The sequence below is a fragment of the Ictidomys tridecemlineatus genome, chromosome 5, assembly GCF_052094955.1.
Source record: "Ictidomys tridecemlineatus isolate mIctTri1 chromosome 5, mIctTri1.hap1, whole genome shotgun sequence".
NCBI classification, from domain to species: Eukaryota; Metazoa; Chordata; class Mammalia; order Rodentia; family Sciuridae; genus Ictidomys; species Ictidomys tridecemlineatus.
The window spans coordinates 44,375,351-44,391,701 of NC_135481.1; the positions used below are offsets into that span (position 1 = coordinate 44,375,351).

At 34.9% G+C, this 16,351-nt stretch overlaps 1 protein-coding gene across 1 annotated transcript in view; it reads left to right on the plus strand.

Annotated features, from left to right (window-relative positions):
- The window catches only part of Aqr (aquarius intron-binding spliceosomal factor), a 109,590-nt gene that overhangs the window by 11,241 nt on the left and 81,998 nt on the right, over positions 1-16,351 (plus strand). Inside the window, exons 4-6 of the mRNA XM_005337128.5 lie at positions 5,704-5,739; positions 12,489-12,609; positions 14,310-14,450. Coding sequence (XP_005337185.1) covers positions 5,704-5,739; positions 12,489-12,609; positions 14,310-14,450 — 298 coding nt within the window. The remainder of the gene's footprint in view (positions 1-5,703; positions 5,740-12,488; positions 12,610-14,309; positions 14,451-16,351) is intronic.

Here is a 16,351-nt window from a genome sequence, read left to right on the forward strand (position 1 = left end):
GTAGGTTCAAACAGCAACTCTTTTTTATTCCTGAACTCTCTCCAGCACTCTACACACATACTTCCCAGGAACACCCTGCCTCCTCCGGGCTCTGCACTCCAATTCTCTCAGAACCCGGTGAGAACTCAAGGGGAACTCCAAAGTAGTGGGCGCCCAAGGCAGCAGGATCAGTCCTAATCCCAGCAGGATCCGCCCTAATCCTAGAGCCGCCCTATTCCCAGCAGGATCTGCCCTAATCCCCTGGAGCCTCCCTAATCCCGGAGCAGGGTCACCTTTCAACCATTCCCTCTGGCAAAAATGCCAGGCGTCATTCTGACTAAACTGTGGCTCTCAACATCTCCCCCCTTCTGTTTAATTAAACAACAAGCATGTGGCTTAGGGACCTTGCCTGTCTTAGGTTGTCCAATACTACATATGGTCCTTACCGGTCATCGGATGAGCTGACCTCCAGGCGTCAGCCTCCTGTCTTAGGTTGGTACCATTGTAATTGGATCTTACCCGTCATTGGCTACCTGTCCAACATACAGCCATACTTGTGGATAGGCCTTTGCACCAGTGTGGGGGTGAGGTTTTTTGCCTCACCTCTATTGGCCCCCAAATTTTAGACCATCACAAGCAGAAAGGGAGGAGGATGCAAACTGCCACGGCACCAAGCCAAATGATGGCTCTTTTTGGAAAAATTGTACCACTGATGACACCATCAGCAAAGATACCCCAGCACTACCACAATTCGCTGCACCAACAGATAGTTCACAATGCATGCAAGTGATACATAGTCCAGGCAAGTTCTGCAAGTAGTTCAAAGCAGAGGAATCCATCAATATGTCCATTTCCTCCCAAAGTAAATTGACTCCTTGATTGAGCATCACTTGTTGAGTATTATTCATTGATGCATCAGTTTATACAGTTTACTGTGATAGCCATCGAAGAAGCTGTAGTTTAGTTTTATCTTTGTCTTCACTGGCACTGGGATGAAGATAGGAACTCTGGCAATGATGGCTAAAAAAAAATTATGTAACATTCCAGCAGGCACTAAAAGAAAGCAATTTTCTAAACAATATACATTATCCTGATCAGAATTATTAAATATAATGAAAAAGAAAGGTAAAAGTAAACAAACAGATCTGTTGACTTCCTTTTGTTCACATATTAAAACAATCCTCAATAGCTGTTTACCCAATTTAAATTAAACCATTTAAATCACATGAATAAAAAAAAATTCGGATCCATTTTTTCATGAGCGCTCCTCATATATATGGACATACGCACATACAGACATACAACACAAAACACAAGTGTGCACACATAACATACAACACATAAGACAATAGTAAAGACCTTGTAGCTTTTTACAGGTGAAATCTCCATTGCAATGTTTAAAAACTCCACAGTCAAAAACTAGAACTGATCAGCAAAACATTAACCTAGGTCTGTATGAGCTCAAAAAATAAAATAGAACTTCGTGATGTGGGAAAAGGCAATAATAAAATAGATATTGATAAAAAAAGCATCCTGGTTACCACCTGGGTTTGACTCTTCTTATGATTTCCCATCCTTCTTCCTGTAACTTGCATATGAGTCTGAAGGTATTCCCACAAGTAAGCCTCAAGGTTTCTTAGATTTGAAATAGGCCTTAATGGTGTTCATTATTCATTAGCCTCCAGGTGTGGGAGAATCACTGTAGCAGATGTAAGAATAGCTAAACTGGAGTTCTGAATATCAGCTGTTATGGATTTGAGCCAAATCATCTTCTTTTTGGTCTGTAGAAATCGCTTTAGTTAATTTTTCTGGAATCCAAATCAGCTGCTGTTCTCCTTGTGGAAACACACAGACACCCGACTCCAGACAATCACTGGGTCAGGACCTTTCCATTGTCCTGTTATAATATAAGTACATTTTAATAGTTTGATGAGCTCTTTCAACTATGCCTTGTCCCTGTAGATTATATGGGATTCCTGTTAAGTAAAACATTAACTGATTTTTCTTCAGGGATGATGTTCCAAAATATCCTATATGCATCCTTCGGAAATTTAAAGATCCTTTTAAATTCAACTCTTCCAAAAGCATTTTGCCTTAGTTTTTAGAATTACTTTAGTCCTTTTAATTTTTTGATGTGGTTTTAAACCAATTTCCTTCTAGTTTAATATTTTCTAAATTGGCTCTTGTCTATAAATTTTAACACCCTCATCCGAGACTTCTAATTTCTGCACCACCAGAAATTAAAGTTGATGGGCTTTTTGAAAAAGTTACTAATAATCTTCTTGTTCTATTTTATCCAATATTTGACTTTAAACTTTTCTCTTTTTCCTTTTTCTATCTTGAATGTCTGTATCTAATAGTTGTCTTAGCTTTTTGTATTTTTTATCTGAAATACCTTTATTTGACATTTTTAACCATTTTTTATCTTGTTTCTATCTTATAGTTTTCTTCTAAGGTTTGTGCATTCACCCTTACTTGCTTTTTTTCCTCCTAGTTTTTTTTTTTTTTTTTTGCTTCCTATTTTGTGGGTTTAAAATTCTTGTCTTCCTACATCTTTCTTTCTTTTTTTTTTTTAACCTTTCTGTACTTTTGTCTTTAAAGTTTTCCACTTTAAATTTTTTTAAAAAAGAGAGAGAGAGAATTTTTTTTAATATTTATTTTTTAGTTTTCGGCAGACACAACATCTTTGTTTGTATGTGGTGCTGAGGATCAAACCCGGGCCGGCACGCATGGCAGGCAAGCGCGCTACTGCTTGAGCCATATCCCCAGCCCCCACTTTAAACTTGTAATCTTCTTTATCCAAATTGCTTTTATCCTATTATCTTCCCATTTTCATGTTTTGTTTTTTTTTTTAAGTAATGCTTTTAAGATTAACGAGGCTTCGAATGAAGCCTTTCCTCTGCCATGAAGGCATCTTAATCACCTTCAATTTAACCTTTTAAAGCCTTTTTGCAACTTATTTAGACATTTTACAACTTTTTACTTTACCACACAAAGATTATCTCATCTAGAAACATTTTTTTTCAACCTTTCATATTAAAATATATTTCCACATCTTGAATCTTTTTATATCTCTTTTCTAGCCGTTAGCCCTTTTTATAAATTCACATTCTGAAACAACCCTTATAAAATTTCTGAATTTAGACAAATTACTCCACTTTAATAAGATGAAATACTTTCTTGTTTTTTATGGTACTATAATACTATAATTGAAACCCAACTGAAACTTTTTATACTCTTTGTATATAAATTACACCTGATCGAATCTTAACTCTTAGTAACCTTGTTTCAGCAAAGACACAGATGCAAAGCAATATTAAACCTTTTTTCCATTTACCAATTTATGAAAACACACATCATGCTTAAATATATTACTTTATGGAACTTAATAAGTAAAGAGTACTTGATTTTATATTTAGTGGTTGATGTTTCAACACTTTAGCTTTGTAAATTAATCAGATGTCTGTAAAAACCAAGATCTTAGACAAGTGTAGTAAACAGAATTAGCCGTCTCTTTCTTGTTGAAGAAAAATATTTTTACAGGATACCATGATGGTCCCATTGTGATATATTCAACAACTCCTTTTTAAAAAGCCATGGGCTACATTTTTGTATTTTATCAACATATGCCCTAACTGTTCTTGGTATTACTGGGGTGCGTCCTTCCTCTAACAGTTTCTCTTCCTCTGGGGCGAACAACTTCAAACCTTGAGCCAAACATTTTCCCCACTTTGCCTGAGAAAGTTCTAGGGACAGACAACTTGAAATAAAAACAAAATACATCAAAACAAGAATACATTGGTTTTTGAAATGGTCACCCATTCTTTTGCTTTCCTTCAGGGGCGAGCAATTTCACTTACCTCCAAGCTTCAGGCGCTCCCCATACGGGCCACCAAATGCCGCAGTCTGGCTGGGCACAAAATAACCAAGCCGCCACAAAGCCTTGTAGGGTCAAACAGCAACTCTTTCTTATTCCCAAACACTCTCTGGCACTCTACACACACTTCCTGGGAATACCCTGCCTCCACCGGGCTCCCCGCAAGAACTCAGGGAACTCCAAAGTAGCAGGTGCCCAAGGCAGCAGGATCCGCCCTAATCCCAGAGCTGCCCCAATACCAGAGCAGGGTCACCTTTAACCATTCCCTCTGGCAAAAATGTCAGGCGTCATTCTGACTCAATTGTGGCTCTCAACAACTAAGTTTTGCTTGTTTTTGAACTATAAGTAGGATCATAGTATATATTCTTTTGTGACTGGCATCTTTTGTTCACAGTTATTTATTTTTTAATCATCTATATAATAAACTTAGAAGTAGATAGTTCAGAAGTTCATAATGTCAGTACCCTTGTCACTGTGTTCAAATAATTTTTTTGGCTTCCCCTGTGTGATTACCAGGAGGCTGTAGCCCTCCAGACCCCATGTTTGTTTGTTTGTTTTTATATAATTTTATTAGTTATAAATGGCCACAATACCTTTATTTTATTTGTTTATTTTTTATTTGGTGCTGAGAATTGAACCCAGTGCCTCACACATGCTAGGCAAGTTCTCTACCACTGAGCCACAATCCCAGCCCAGATCCCATATTTTGCCTGACTATATCCCAAGAAAAGAAGCAGGAAAAATTATGGCAGCAAAGGAATTTCCCTTTGCATGTCCTCTCTTTTTTTCTCATATGATTCAGTTATTGATACAGTTAATGGACCTAACTTGTTGTATATAAATTGTCCAACTTTGGAAGAATTTAATGGAATGTATGTTAAGTTTGTGGCACAGCCTTGGGTACATTGTATGCTTGCTGTCAGTGAATACTGATAACTTACATAACTGGAACTTTTCATACTTTGAAGTTTTTCTGAAATGATTTCTAGTGCCTTTCTTGTACAGCTTTAGTTAGGCTGGAGATGTAGAGTGTGTCGCTCAAGGTGTTCCATCCACTCTTCTGCCTCGCTGGCTCTAGAAGCCACTAATACCTTGATAGTGTTCTATCTTTGTATTTTTGCCTATAGTAAAAATCTTCACTTCATTCTCAGCAAAGTTCTGTGACATTATTTGCTCAGTGAAACTATTTAAGAGCTCAGAAATCAGTGGAATACGATTTTGACAGGATAATGGTCTTCTGGAATACTAAATTTATAATTCATATACATTTAATTTTCAAGCTGGAAACTATTATCTAGTGGCAGTGTTCTGTTCTGGGTAGTTTATTTCCAATATTACAAGAGGATAAAACTAAATTAGTGGCATTTGAATTTGCCTTTGGAGAGATACCCCACGACTGTAGTATCAGCTATTCATATAAAACAAAAGTACTTGTGTAATAAAAAGGTAGTATAATGAAGAGAAAGATCTGGTAATCCCTACGAAGTATTTTCTAATATTTTAGGTTCACTGTCAAGACTAATGACTATTTGACTTCCAAATTTGCGACAGAGATTGATATGCCCATGAAATAAAAGCGTGATGGTCGATGCTTAAGTTGTTCAGACAGACCTGGGGGTATAGCTCAGTTATAGAGTGCCTAACATGTGTGAGGCCCTTGTACAAGTTGTACAGGTTGGCCTTTGACAGTCGTGATCTGATATGACTTATCTTTAAAATAAAAGATTCCAAAATCTATTTGCATTAAGAACTCTGCAATATTTTGTTTTCTATTTAAACATTTTATTTACTTTAGTTTATTAAATAATAATAATTTTATATAATTATTTTTATTTTTATGTTTTTAGGTTTGCCATCCGAAAGATAATGCTGTTGGAATTTAGGTGAGTTAAAAGGAAATTACTTTAGCTGGGTACGGTGGCACATGCTTGTAATCCCAGCGGCCCAGGAGGCTGAGACAGGAGGGTCAAGAGTTCAAAGCCAGCCTTAGCAACTTAGCAAGACCCTAAGTGACTCGGCAAGATCCCGAGTTGCTGGGAAATACAAAACAGGGTTGGGAATGTGGCTCAGTGGTCTGAGTGCCCCTGAGTTCAACCCCCCTTCCCCCCAAAAAGAAATTACTTTGATGAAGTTAAAGATGATAATGTGATTTAAGTCTTAGCCACTTTTTAAATGTATCTCTATGAGCAGTTAAGAAAATAAGTCTATCCACTTACAATATAACTTATTTTGCACAAGGTAGAATACATACTTATCTTGCACAAGGACCTGGGTTCAGTCCCCACCACCAAAACAATAAACAAGAACAACAAAAAATAAAGAAAATAAATTTGTGGGGATTTATATTTTTGTGATTGGTTTATTTTGGATATATATGTATTTTTTTTCCAAAGATGCCCTGTTACCAGAAGAACTTGTATTTTGCGGTGTTTCTCACTGCATAAGGTAGCATATGCTGAGCAGTTTCTGTCTTGCTTGGTTTGTAGTGATCATTTTGAATAAATTGGGGATATATTCTATAGCCATTTTTTTCTGTCAACCTAATGTGTTGTTACCAATGCATCATTATTCAACCTATCCACTGATAACATAAATATTTCAGATAAGAGAGAATGAACAACTTTAAATTGTGAAGGTAGATTAGATCATGTTATAAACTAGGGTTTGGCCAGTACACTGTAAATAACAGCCAGGATTGTTGTTGATAATAATATTTACCACTTATTGAACTATTGCCTTGTGCTAGGCATAGTGTTAAACATTTTTATTTATAGAGTACTCAGTAGCAGTCCTGCAAAGCAAGTATTATCCTTTCCATTTACCAGAAGAATCTAGGATCAGAGAGCTGAAGTAATTTATTCAAGATATTACAATGAAGTAATTGGAAGATCTGGTATGTCAATGTCTAATGCCAAAACTCATGGTTTTTCCACTTCTGTCTACCTGTTGAGATCTGGTTTCCATCAGAGGTCAGGGCTTCGGTATATATAATATTTATTCTCTACGTACAGTGATTTAATCCTTATAAAAATGGCATGAAGTAGGTGGTCTTATTCTTAAAGAAGGAAATTGAAGTTTATAGTTATTATTTAAAGTAAGTTGAGATAGTTACATACTAAAAACTGTATTATAATATGATCTCATTAAATCTTCACAGTAACCCCATAAAGGAGAACATTGTAGGCTAGAAATTAGACCCTACCTAGTCCTTAGATAAACGTGCCCTTTCCATAGTGTCACATCACCTTTCAAAAGTTAGCCAGCTTTTTGTTGCTCTAACAAAATACCTGAGATAATCAAAAGGGTTTATTTTGATTCATGGTTTCAGACCATAATTGCTTGGCCCTGTTTCTTTAGACCTGTGGTGGCATAATAAATCATGGTAGGAACACATGATGGAACAGGTGTATTCACCTTATGGCAGCTGAGAAGCAAAGAGAGGGGAAGGCACAAGGGTCCAATGTCTCTTTCAAGGGCATGCCTCCAGTGATCTAACTTCCTTCCCCTAAGCCTCACCTAGATTCCAAGCCTATAAAACATGGTCTTTTGAAAGCTATGCAAGATCCAAACTATAGCAAATCAAAAGGATAACGTTATGCAATTAAGATTAAGCAGACATCTAGAATAAAGACACCAGGAGGACATGAAGATTTTTTAAAATTCTTTTTAGATATATATGACAATAGAGTGTAGTTTGACTTATTATACATACATTTTGGAGTACAACTTATTCTAACTAGGATCCATTCTTGTGGTTGTACATGATGTAGAATTTCATTGGTGGTGAATTCATATATTAACATAGGAAAGTTAGGTCTGATTCATTCTACTGTTTTTCCTATTCCAGTCCTTCTTCCCTTCCCATTTTTCTCCTTTGTCTAAGCCACTGGCAGGATGTGTTTTGTATAACAAAACACACTGAAATTATCAATGACAGTTAAAGATTTTTAATAACTGAAAAAGTGGGTTGTTGTCTTTAAGGAACTTTTGTGTATATCTTCAAAGTAAGAATGTCATTTTCTCTGTACCAGTCTCCAGACATAACCATTCTAAAGTTTGTAATAAAGAGTAACTTAGGGTGTCTTGGTCTAGTAGAAAGTGAGATGGCATGAAGTTAGCTGGGTACTAGAAAGTGAATTGAGAAAGGAGGAAGTGAGTTTTCTGTCTAGAGTTCCAGTGAGATAGTTAGAGTCTTGCAAAATGTAGCATCTTATTTGTTGTCATGGAAGCATTGAAATATCCTCTGAACAAAACCCTTCCCACAAAACAATGACTGGGGATGCAGAGGCAGCAAGTTCCTGTTACTCTGAGTTTCTCAGAGGAAACAATGGGTTTATGAAACAAAGGGTCACAAAGTTACTGTTTCTAGTTGACCTCTCACTTTTCTTAAAAGATGTTTCAATAAAAGCATCCTCTCCTTTTGTGAAGGCTAAATAAATAAATAAATAAATAAAGTTTTCTGTTGATGAAATTCATAGGAAGGATGTACTATTATATATGATATCAATGGCATTTGGTGTAACTGCTAAAATACTATCCGTGAATAACTGAACAAATCTTTAAGTTTGGAGAAAGAGATGTAGTTTGGAGTCAAGGCCATGTCTATTATATGAGGCCAGACATTGATTACTGCCTTTGTTTCTTTGTATGAAAAATGTAAAGAATAAGTTTTCAGTTTGTTCTGCTCAGAACAAGACATTACTATTAGAAATGATGGAAGCTAATGAAATCCCTGGGGCATCTGGCAGAAATAAATACGAAGATACTTTGGAAGGATGGGTATTCCAACCATTTTACAAAATACTTGTACAGATAAAAAACCTTGATAAAGGTGAGTTCTCAGTCCAAAATTACGAAGAAGATTAGGCCAAGCAAGAGTGAACAACAAAGAACAGACTGAAATCTTCCTTCGCCTAAATATCTTTGGATAATTAAATACTTGATACACACTATAAAATCTTTGTTATTTTTGGGTACTGGGAATTGAACCCAGGGGCACTTTACCACCATAGAACTACATCCCCTGTCCTTTTTAAATTTTTGTGTTTAGTTGTAGATGGACACAGTACCTTTATTGATTTTATTTATGTGGGTGCTGAAGATTGAACCCAGTGCCTCACATATGCTATGCGAGAGCTCTACCACTGAGCCACAACCCGAGCCCCTCCCTTGTCCTTTTATATATATATATATATATATATATATAGTAACAGGGTCTTACTAAGTTGTTTAGGGCCTCACTAAGTTGCTGAGGCTGGCTTTGAACTCAAAATTCTCCTGCCTCAGCCTCCCAAGCTTCTGGGAACACAGGCATGCATCACTATACCTGGACATACTGTCAAATTTTTTTGTTTAAAATTAGTATGGGTATAAAAGGAGAAATAGAATATATGATGAAGAAATAAGACATTAAAAATGAATAGACTTCAGGATAATGGAAATAAAAGTCATTGAAACTCAAAAAATCAGTGGGAAAATTTAAATATCAAGTTAGATATAGCTAAAAAGAAAATTAGTGAACTGCAAGAGAGATCTGAGGAAATTAACTACAAAATAGCAAAGATTAAGAGTAACAGAGAAATAGAGGCTAGAATGAGGTCTAATAGGAGTTTCAGAAAGGATTCAGAGAGGCAAGAAAGTGGCAGTTTAGAAGAGATGAACATCAAGAAATTTTAGAAATTCTAGATTCGAATTTTAAATGTTAGAAATTTAGATTTGAAACACAAATCTTTTAAACTCCAGAAATATAGCAAATCATAAACAGAGCCACTGCAGAACAATAAAGATAGAATGAAGATCTTAAAATTTGCTGGAGGGAAAAGACATTAAAGAAGAACAAATAGTTGATTATAGACTTCTCAATTGTAGTAATGAATATAATGGAATGAGACATTCCATTGTCCTACGTAGTGGGGAAAATATCACCATGCACTTAGAATCCTGTGCCCAGCTTAATTGTTATGAAATCAGTGTCAAACAAAGATAGGTTAGTACACTATTGATGACAGACATTCTAAAGGATATAATTCAGGATAAAAAAATTAAACTTGTAAGAAAGGAATGCATTGAGGATACACCTATTTATGATATAGCACTCAAGTCTCATATTCTTTTGACCATTATTTTACTAAAGTTGTTACAGATTAACCAAGAAGGATTGCTAAAGGTCCATGGAAATACTGATGTAGATAGACTTTTTTAAAAAAATTAATTTAATTAGTTATACATGACAGTAGAAAGCATTTATGCACTTTGATATATCATACATATATGGGATACAAATTCATTTTTCTGAGTGTACATGTTGCAGAATCAAATTGGTCATGTAGTCACATATATACATATAGTAACAATGTCTGTTTCATTCTGTTATCTTTCCTATACCCACATCCCCTCCCCTCCCATTACTTCCCTTTAGCTAATCTAAGGTAACTCCCTGGTGTCCCCCCCCCACCAACTTACTGTGAAGCAGCATCCGCATATTAGAGAAATTATTTGGCCTTTGGTTTTGTGGGATTGGCTTATTTTGCTTAGCATGATATTTTCCAACTCTAACCATTTACTGGAAAAATGCCATAATTTCACTCTTTAAAGCTGAGTAATGTTCCTTTGAACATATATACTATATTTTCTTTATCCATTCATCTATTGAGGGACACCTAGGTTGGTTCCATAGTCTTAACTATTGTGAATTGAGCTGTTATAAACATTGATGTGGCTGTGTCATTATAGTATGCTGATTTTAAGTCCTTTGGGTATAAACCAAGGAATGAGATAGCTGGGTCAAATGGGGTTTCATTCCCAGTTTTCTGAGGAATCTCCATAGTGGTTGCAACAATTTGCATTTCCACCAGCAATATATGAGTGAACCTTTTTCACCACATCTTCACCAATATTTATTCTTGCCTGTATTCTTCATGATTGCTATTCTGACAGGAGTGAGGTGAAATCTTAGAGTAGTTTTGATTTGCATTTCTCTAATTGCTAGAGATGTTGAACACTTTTTCATATATTTGTTGATCAATTGTATTTCTTCTCAATTGTATTTCACTGAAGTGTCTGTTCAGTTCCTTAGTCCATTTATTGATTGGGTTTTTTTTTTTGTGTGTGTGTGTTAAGTTTTTTTGAGTTCTTTATATATCCTAGAGATTAATGCTTTATCGGAGGTGCGGCATAAAAGGAAGTAGACAAATTGTAGAATCTAAAGTGATTATCTGTGTGTGCATATGTGTGCTTGAAATATTATGCATATGTAATGATTGAAAGTAGGAGCGAAGGTCCTGCTTTTTGCTAGGTATGGTGGTACATGACCATAATCACTCTATTTGGAAGGATGAGGAACACAAGTTTGAGGTACCTGGACAACTTGGGGAGACCCTATGGCAGAGTTCAAAAAGTAAATTAAAGATCTGAGTAGGGGCCTGTCAACAGCAAGTGAGTCAAGAAATTGTGGTATATATACCCAATAGAGTTTTACTTAGCCATCAAGAAGAATGAAATTGTGACAATTGCCAATAAATGGATAGAACTAAGACTCTCATGCTGAGTAAAATAAGCTAAATCCAGAAAAGCAAAGATTGAATATTTTCTCTCATTATGTAGAAGCTAGTGCAAAATAAGGATAAAAAGTGGGAAGAAGATCCCATGAAAATGAAAGGGAGATCAGTGAAGTAAAAGAAGGGGATCAAGAGGAAGGGGGCAAGGACAGGAAAAGGGGGAACTCTGGAATGAAATTTACCAAATTATGCAATGTACATGAATATACCCCAGTGAATTCCACCTTTATGTATATCTATAAGGCACCAATTTAAAAAACAAACAAACAATAAATAGAAGGAAGACCAGTAATAGAGACAGGGGAGTAGGAAAGGGAGGAAGGGAAATTGGAAGTATTCAGGATTGACGTGGAACAAGGTATTTTCCACACATGTAGTAATATGTCAGAACGAACTACATTACATTAATATGTATACTTATAATGCAATAATAAAAACATTTTAACATAAAATAAAGATCTGGAATGTAACTCATTGGTAGAGTTCTTACCTAGCAGGCCTGAGGCCCTGGATTCTGTACCCAGTACTACATACAACAAATACTGTTCTGCTTTTTTTTTGTTAGCACTTTACAGTATTTTACAGCCAGTAGAATAGTTGATATTAATAACTACCTTGAAAGGTAAGAAATGGCTTAATTGTGTTTTGGAAATCAGAAATACTTAAATTTGTTTAGGAATATTTACACAAGTCTTAAAAGAATTTTGGTATCTGGAGGGAAAAATGCTACATTTACATTGAAAACTGGCTGATGTGGAATACCTTGTAAATTAAAAATTACAAAGCCTCTTTTTGATTAAGTTTCTTTCTTAGTTTCTGGAAGTCATTTTTTCCTGATAGGAATTAGGCCAGATGTCTCAGATACATTTATTTGTAAAAGTGCCCTTAATATTATTTTGTTTTAGAGGTGATATTTATCTGACATTATTGTTTATTTATAATGATAATTATGTATATTGATAACCTTTGATATCTTATTACTTGAAAGTGTAGGACTATGTAAATAGGATTTTCCAAGTGAGTGATATAGTGCAGTGACTGGTGGTATTAATGAAATATTCATTGTATTTTTACAGCCAGTATCTTGAAAATTATCTCTGGATGAATTATTCTCCTGAGGTATCTAGCAAGGCCTATTTAATGTCCATCTGCTGTATGGTGAATGAGAAATTCAGAGAAAATGTTCCTGCATGGGAGGTAACATTTAAATTACTTCATGGCTTTTATACTTTGTCCACTTAAACTGTTACAGACATTAAGTGTAATTTTAGAGCAGAACTTTACCCAATAGTAAACTACTATTAAGAAAAAGAGTAGACATGTGAAAGATAATATCAGGCTTTTTTTTTTATTACAACACTTCTAATGTACTGTGAACACTACTAATTTATACTTAAAATTATAAATTTAAAGTTATTTATATTTGAAAAATGTAAATTATAAATATGGAGTTATTTGTCTGCTTTGCTAGACCTGAAAAATAACATAAATTATAGAGACATCAGAAGCTTGGAAAAAAATTATATATTAATAAGTACAATTAGACAATGTTCAAAAGTCAAGACAGTTAGCTTTTTTTTTATTTTTGAGTTTTCTATTTAATATTTTCAAACTGCTATTAACCATAGGTAACTAGAACCTAGAAAATGAATTTGTGAATATTGGGAGACCATGGTACAGATTCAGAGGATATAGAAGATTTAGAAAGTAGAATTGATCTGATTTGATAATTAGTTAAAGTAGCATTAGGAAGGGATTATTTTCAATAATTTGCCAAACTTGGGAAACTGAATATAATAGATGATGGTGTCATTCCCAAGATAGGAATAGAGTGTTGAGAAATACTTTGGAGGGTATAACACTGTGCAGTTGAGGTTAGGACATTGAGTTTGAATTGCCTTTGTATTATCTAGATGAGTCTTGTAATAACTAGATGAAATTCCCTGGTAGAGAGGAATCTAAAGATGTAGCATTATGGAGAGAAATCTGTACTGAAGATGTATATTTACAATCATTAATGTATCATAAAGTAATGTGAGATGGGGACTAAGAATGGGAACATTGCTGTTTAAGTAACAAAGGAAGAGAAGCCTTCAGTAGAGTGAAAAGGAATTGATGCTTGGGTTCAGTGGACTTGGCAGCCATGATAGTGTCAAGGGAGTGGTATTTATTGATGGAAGTTTGGTTTAGAGAAGTTAATGGAAACTAGTGTTGGAGCACACATTTGGAGCACTTGCCTATTACAGTAAGTAGAAGGGGAAGTAGATCAAAGAGATCTGAATATATTTACATGTTAAGAAAGGAAAGCATATTATAAAGCAGAAGAAACTGTCCCTGAGATTAATTACAGTGTGAAAATTAATTTTTGCTAAAGGTGTAGTTTCCTTTGTTCAAATCAAAGGAATTAAAAATACTACAGATTCTTAATAAGAAAACAAACTTAAGCTAAATACAAGCATAGTTTGCACAATGAAAACTAAAAGAATTAGGGCTGGGGGTGTGGCTCAAGTGGTAGTGCGCTCGCCTGGCATGCGTGTGGCTCGGGTTCGATCCTTAGCACCACATACAAACAAAGATGTGTCCGCCGAAAACTAAAAAATAAATATTAAAAAAATTCTCTCTCTCTCTCTCTCTTTAAAAAAAAAAAACCTAAAAGAATTAATGACATTATCTTCCTAGCTAACAATTTCTGTAAGTTTCTCCTGTCAGAAACCTGTATTTGAATCGCTATCATTAATTATAAGTAAGCATGTAATGCCTCTTTACCCATATTTAAATAATCTTGTTTTTTAATTTTGTTAATAGATTCCTAAAAAACTACTGAGTTGCTTTAAGGAACAGAAGTACATGAATAAGCCAGTTCAAAGTGTTTTTATTCTTCTTATTTTTATTTTCAGACTTTTAAGAAGAAGCCAGACCACTTCCCATTCTTCTTTAAGTGCATCTTGAAAGCAGCATTAGCTGAAAATGATGGTGAATTTTCACTCCATGAACAGACAGTCCTATTGCTCTTTCTTGATCATTGCTTCAATAGTTTGGTAATTTTACTTAATGTTTTAGGGAAGCTTTTAAATTTTCTTGTTCTTCTAGATTGAGTTTAGATGTGATTATCTTTGTGGCCATCTTTTCACACAAAAATTTGGGGAATAAAAAGCTTGATTTAAATCACATCAAAAAAATAATTTTATAAATTTTGTTCACTTTTTAGTAGTTTATACTTAATCCTTTATTTTTTATTATTGTTCACATTTTAGTAGTTTGTATTTGATCCTTTCTTTATTTATTATGTAGACTTTAAGAAAAATGATAATGAGAGCTGAAAATTCAAAGGGAGAACACAAAAATTAGTCTGACTAGTTTGAACTTTTTTTATGTTTTTGGTACCAGGGATTAAATTTAGGGGTACTCAACCACTGAGTTGCTTAACACCTCACTATTGCTGAGGCTGGCTTTGAACTCGCAAATCTCCTGTCAGCCTTCTGAGTAAGCTGCTGGGATTACAGGCATACGCCACTACATCCAGCTGACCAGTATGAACTTTTGATGAAATCTGTGCCACAAACTGCATGCTAAAAAGTTTCAGTACTTTTTAGTCTTTATGCTCAGGCTGGCTCATCAGCAAGAGGGTTGTATTTTGAGTTGACTGTTGAAGGACAATAGTGGATGGTCTTTGGAAATGTGTGTGATAACTTTTTCATCCTTTGCAAGATTATCTTCTAAAAAATGAAATATTTCATTTGATCTTTCCTTCTGTGGTTATCCAAAGGCATATCCATATTTAATTATTTATTTATTTTTAAAATTTATTCATTCTAATTAGGTATATATTACAGCAGAATGCATTTTGATTCATTGTACACAATTGCAGCACAAATTTTTATTTCTCTGGTTGTATACAATGTAACATTGTACCATATGTGCAGTCATATGTGTACCTAGAGTAATGATGTCCATCTCAATCCACCATGTTTCCTGTCCCCATACCCCCTCCGCTCTCCTACTTCCCTTTTGTCCAATCACAGTTTCTCCATTTTTCCCATCCCCCTGCCACCATTGTGAATCAGCATCCACTCATCAGAAAGAACATTTGGCCTTTGGATTTTTGGGATTGGCTTACTTCACTTAGCATGATAATATTCTCCAACTCTGTCCATTTACCTGCAAATGCCATAATTTTATTCTCTTTTATTGCTGAGTTATATTCCATTGTGTAGATATACATTTTATTTGTCCATTTATTAAAGGGTATCTAGGTTGGTTCCACGGTTTGGCTATTGTGAATTGAGCAGCTATAAACATTGATGTGGCTATGTTACTATAGTATGCTGATTTTAAGTGCTTTAGGTATAGACCAAGGAGTGGGATAGCTGGATCAAATGGTGGTTCCATTCCAAGTTTTCTAAGGAATCTCCATACTGCTTTCCAGATAGGTTGCACCAATTTGCAATCCCACCAGCAACATATGAGTGTGCCTTTTCTCCCACATCCTCACCAACACTTACTGTTTGTATTCTTGATAACTGCCATTCTGACTAGCATGAGATTAAATCTTAGAGTAGTTTTGATTTGCATTTCTCTAATTACTAGAGATATTGAACATTTTTTCATATATTTGTTGATTGATTATGTATCTTCTTATGAGAAGTGGTATATCCACTTCTCATATTTATTTAAACATAAATATTTTTGTATTGGTAATGCACTTAGAGCCTTTCAGGAGAATGCATAGAATTCTTTCTTATCCAGAAGATTGGTTGATGGATGATTATTGCTTGTTTCTATGTATTGCTTCACTCTGATCTTGTAAAGGCATGTAGAAAAGAATGATGGTACCCCCAATAGATACCGATTTTGCCTCTTTAATGTTAATTAAACAGAGCAAATAGAAATATAAGTAGACATAATTTTTTATGAGAAATTAAACAAGAACAAGGTTTAG